Consider the following 5,418-nt stretch of genomic DNA (forward strand, 5'->3'; position numbering starts at 1 on the left):
TCTCTCTCTCTCTCTCTCTCTCTATATATATATATATATATATCTCTATCTCTATCTCAATCTCTGTCTCTGTCTTTGTCTCCGTCTCTCTTTCTCTGACCTTTCAGCTGCACTTCTATGCACTCGGTCTTCCGCGGCAGTAATCAGACGAAGGGACACCACGAAAAGGGACACGCAAGTGCCGTGCGCTTTTGTGTTAGTGCTGCCACTCGGTGGTAGGGGAAGAAACGATCGGACGGCACCACTGCCGTTGCCGCTGCCACAGCCGCCGCCGCCGCCACCGCCGCCGCCGCTGCCGCCGCCGCCGCCGCCGCCGCCGCCGCCGTAGCCGCCGTTCTTGCCGCCGACGCTGCTTTGCTCTCTCGACGAGTTAGACGCTGTGGAGATCCATCTCGTCAGTTGCGCGGCGGACAGCGTTGAGAGAGTATTGCGGTTCGCGAGTGATGCAGAACGAAAGGAGGTAGTCAGCTTTCCAACTTCTTACGTTTGCATTATACCTTATAACATTTATTATTTATTTTTATATTTTTAATGTGAATACAATTTACGTTTATAGATATTACACGTGTTTATTTATAAATTAAATTAAAAATTAAAATAAGAGAAATTGAAATATAATTTCTCATGAGATAAAATAAACATTAATAATGATGAAAATGTCATGGTGTTGGTGGACGAAGGTTTCATTGAACCGTTAACGAAGACAGGAAAGAGGGACATGAACAAGCTTGATAGCTTGTAGAGGAAAAAAAGATAGTTGGAAAAGAGAGAGAGAGAGAGAGAGAGAGAGAGAGAGAGAGAGAGAAAGAGAGAGAGAGAGAAGTAGATGGGTGCTGTGGTATTAACAAAGGGAGAAGAGCAGAGAACCGATCGTCGTTAGTTCCGATCGAACAAGAACTCTTTTTATCGTGCTTTTTTTCCGCGCGTGATTCTACAGCGGCGCGGCGACGTTGGTAGCCAACGAATGGATCGGTTGCGGTGAAGAAGGAGATTGCTGATGATCCAGTAGCGTGCGCGCGCGTGCTCTTACTCTCTTTCTCTCTCTTTCTCTCTCCCTGTCTTTTTCTTTCTGTACTTGAGATAGAAAGAGAGCGTACGAGCAAGTGCGATCCACCGGAAGTGTAAACAATCTCCACGGTAGGCACGCCTGGGCGCATCTTGCCTCGCCTAGGATCGTCGCCGCCGCTGCTGCCGTCGTCGTCGTCGTCGTCATCGTCGTCGTCGTCGTCGTCGTCGTCGTCGTCGTCGTTGTAGTTGTAGTTGTAGTTTTAGTTGTAGTTGTCGTTATCGTGCTCGGTGCATGGGCGTTCGCGCGTTCACGAACGGAGGAGGAAGAAGAAGAAGAAAGGAAAGAGCCTCGGCTCGAACATGACTCGGTCGGCGATCCTCGTCGTGTGATGAGACGAGGAGTGCCCGTTGGAGAGGGCAGGGACTACGACATCAGTACCGACCTAGGAAGAAGAAGAAGAAGAAGAAGAAGAGGAGGAGGAGGAGGAGAAGGAGGAGGAGGAGAAGGAAGAGGAGGAGAAGTAGGAGGAAGGGAAAAAAAGATAAGGACGGAAAAGGAGAAGAAAAAGAAGAAGAAGAAGGAGTCGTCGCAAAGATGCGTGGAATATCTCAGGGCTGCTGCCAGCAGCATTACTACTACCACTACTACTATTACTATTATCTCGTCTTGGCTATAGTACTATGCTGCCAGCGGTACCACGTGCTCGCCGTGACCAGCGAGCTGCCGCCCAGACTCGACATTCCCGAGCATTGTTCTTGGGATTCAAGGCAGGACGGAGCTCTTACTTGCATTCATCGTTATCCAAGCAACGACTCCTTCCGAACGAATTTCTCTCAGGCAACGAGCGAGTACGTGACCTCAGTTAACGTACTATGCGAGGACACCGAGCCCGAGTCGATGTTCGATCCCGCCCTCGAGGGCGGCGTCCTCAATGTCGACGGGCTCTTACATTTATGGCGACTTCGTTCATTAAAATTGATCGGATGCAAGCTCCTACATTGGCCGGCAAAGATTCTCGGTGGTTTGCGAGATTTACGGAATCTAACCGTTAGAACTTCGATCGGACGAAAGACAAAGTATAGCTTGGAATTGGAGAGTGGTGCCTTCGATTCTACGCCGCAGATCGAGAAGATGGATCTATCGTCTAATAACATTTGGCAAATACCGGAACATTTGTTCTGCCCCTTGACGAACCTGGTAACGCTCAACGTCTCTTGGAATATGTTGAAGGATATCGCGGAATTGGGATTTAGGGACGTTAACGAGAGATACTCGAACCGTCAGCACGAATCAACACCCACGCCCTTTCCCTGCTCCCTCGACATGCAATCATTGGACACCTCGAACAATCAGATATCCGTACTCCCAGCTTACGGGTTCTCCTCGTTGAAACGTCTAAGGATTCTCAATCTGTCGAATAACGCGATCTCCATGGTGGCAGATGAAGCGCTTCACGGTTTGAGATCTCTCGAGACCTTCGATCTGTCCGGCAACCGAATCGTTGCTCTACCGACGGAGATGTTCCGGGACGCTACCAAATCCCTGAAGGAATTGAGATTACAAAATAATTCCATCAGCGTTCTATCGCCTGGTCTCGTAGCCGATATGAATCAGCTCGTTGCTCTCGACTTGTCGAGGAACGTACTTACCAGTTCCTGGCTCAATTCCGCCACTTTTTCCGGTTTGATTCGTTTGGTCCTTTTAAATTTATCATACAATCGTATTACCAGGCTCGATCCGGAACTATTCAAGGATCTCTATACGTTACAAATCTTGAATCTACAGCACAACGAAATCGAGACAATACCGGCCGACACCTTTTCACCGATGAGCAATCTTCACACCCTCGAACTGACGCACAATCGGTTGACCTATTTGGACGCCTATTCCCTCAACGGCTTGTATGCTCTCTCTCTTCTCGCGTTGGACTCAAATATGCTCGAGGGAATACATCCTGACGCTTTCAGGAACTGCTCGAGCATGCAGGATCTTAATCTCTCTGGTAACAACTTGGACAACGTGCCGGTCGCGCTAAAGGACATGCGAATGCTGAAGACTCTCGATCTCGGTGAAAATCAAATTAGAAGTCTCGGTAAGCCTGGCTTCCGCGGTATGTCGAGTCTCTACGGGCTGAGAATGATCGGTAACGAGATCACGAACGTCACGTGCGAGGATCTTACGGAGCTACCGGCCCTCCAGATTCTGAATTTGGCTAGGAATAGGATCGAGTTCGTCGAGGACGGCGTGTTCTCGGCGAATCCGGCGTTACAGGCGATTCGCCTCGACTCGAACTTGCTCCAGGACGTGTCCTCGATATTCGCGGGTGCGCCTGGTCTACTGTGGCTTAACATGTCCGACAACATGATCGCGAACTTCGACTACAAGTATTTGCCGGAGAAGTTACAGTGGATGGATCTTCATAAAAATCTTATCGCGGATCTCGGAGTAGCACCATCGGGTATGAAATTGCAAACCCTCGATGTTTCGTTCAACCAACTTACGAGGATACATTCGAGCTCGATACCAGATTCCATCGAGTTGCTCTTCGTAAACGATAATCTTATACATACGGTAGAACCGCAGACATTTTTTGGTAAGACCAATCTAACCAGGGTAGATCTTTACGCGAATCAAATCGTCAAGATGAATCTATCCGCTCTCCAGTTAACCCAAGTACCCATACCAAGGCAACTTCCAGAATTTTACATCGGCGGAAATCCCTTTATATGCGACTGCACGACCGAGTGGTTGCAACGAATCAATACCCTACCGCTTAGACAACATCCCAGAGTGATGGATCTCGAGTCGGTTTATTGCCGATTACCGTACGATCGTCGCAAGTCCTTTATACCGTTGCTCGAGGCAAAGCCCTCGCAATTTCTCTGCACTTATAAGGCGCACTGCTTCGCCCTCTGTCATTGTTGCGACTTCGACGCTTGCGATTGCGAGATGACGTGCCCGACGAATTGCACGTGCTACCACGATCAGTCTTGGTCGGCTAACGTCGTCGATTGTTCGAGCTCCGGTTACAAGATTTTACCTGGTCGATTACCGATGGACGCCACGGAGGTCTACTTGGACGGGAACAACTTTGGAGAGCTTAACTCGCACTCGTTCATTGGCCGTAAGAATCTCGAGATATTGTACGCGAACGACAGCAACATCATTGCGATTCGTAATCACACGTTCAGCGGTCTGAAGAGATTACTGGTGCTCCATCTGGAAAACAACAAGATAAGCGTGCTCAACGGCGTGGAATTGATGCCGTTGGAGAATTTAAAGGAACTCTACTTGCAGAACAATCTTTTGACGTATATCGACAACGGCACGTTCCTGCCGTTACGTCAGTTGGAAGTACTAAGATTGGAAAAGAATCGTCTTGGTACCTTTGCCCTCTGGCAACTCGGTCAGAATCCATATTTGGTGGACGTCGGTTTATCGAGCAATCCCTGGAGCTGCGAGTGTTCTTACCTGGAACGTGCTCGCGAGTGGATGTCACGGAATCGCGAGAAGATCGTCGACTGGCCAAGCGTTAGCTGTTCCCTTGGTATACCGATTACTTTGCCGGCGAATGGATCGGCCATAAATTGCGCGGCATTAACCGGCGACGGGACAAACACGGCGATCGAGACGCGGCCGCTCGAGACTTATCTGCCGCTATTGCTCGCCAGCGCTTTACTGATCTTCGCTATGGTCGCCTTAGTCTGTGGGGCTTTCAGGCATCGCCGTACGCTGAGGACATGGGCAGCAAGTAGATGCGGGTTACGTGCTTGCTACAAGACCGCGGCTTTTGAGGATCAGGAGAAACCGTTCGACGCCTATATCTCTTATTCGGCGGTAGACGAGGCCTTCGTTTCTACGATCCTCGTTCCTGGCCTCGAGAGCTCCTATCGATTGTGCCTCCACTATCGGGATCTAGGTGCCGGCAGCAACGTAGCCGATGCCGTAGCCGAGGCTGCCGACTCGTCACGGCGCACCATTCTCGTATTATCGAAGAACTTTTTGCACGGCGAGTGGGCAAGATTCGAGTTCAAGGCGGCCCTAAGGGACGCCCTCAAAGGGAAGGGTCGCTCGGTGATATTGCTCCTGGTCGGCGGTGTTTGCCCCCGCGATCTAGATGCCGATCTCAAAAAGAGAATCTCCTCGCACACCGTCCTGGTATGGGGAGACAAGTTGTTTTGGCAGAAGCTAAGGTTCGCCATGCCGGACGTCTCTCCGGTTCCTGTTTTGGAGAGACCCCTGCCGCTACCACCGCCACCCCCACCGCCGCCCTTACCACTGCCACTTACTTTGCCCTCGGCGCACCATCAATGGACGTAGACCAGTCGCCGCCACCGTTGCCGCCACCGTCGTCCTCCTTCTCTTAGGTAAGCTCTCTCCCCACCACCCTTTCGACCTTTCTCTTCCTC

At 50.5% G+C, this 5,418-nt stretch overlaps 1 protein-coding gene across 1 annotated transcript in view; it reads left to right on the forward strand.

The window, feature by feature from the left end:
• Nucleotides 1-322: 322 nt before the first annotated feature.
• The window catches only part of Toll-6 (Toll-like receptor 6), a 6,841-nt gene continuing 1,745 nt past the window's right edge, over nt 323-5,418 (forward strand). Inside the window, 3 exon segments of the mRNA XM_085664764.1 lie at nt 323-460; nt 557-5,135; nt 5,138-5,418. The exon segment at nt 5,138-5,418 is cut by the window's right edge and continues 1,745 nt beyond it. Coding sequence (XP_085520890.1) covers nt 1,604-5,135; nt 5,138-5,376 — 3,771 coding nt within the window. The 5' untranslated portion in view covers nt 323-460; nt 557-1,603 and the 3' untranslated portion in view covers nt 5,377-5,418.

The sequence above is a fragment of the Vespa mandarinia genome, chromosome 2, assembly GCF_050613455.1.
Source record: "Vespa mandarinia isolate Hongniang chromosome 2, ASM5061345v1, whole genome shotgun sequence".
Lineage (NCBI taxonomy): Eukaryota > Metazoa > Arthropoda > Insecta > Hymenoptera > Vespidae > Vespa > Vespa mandarinia.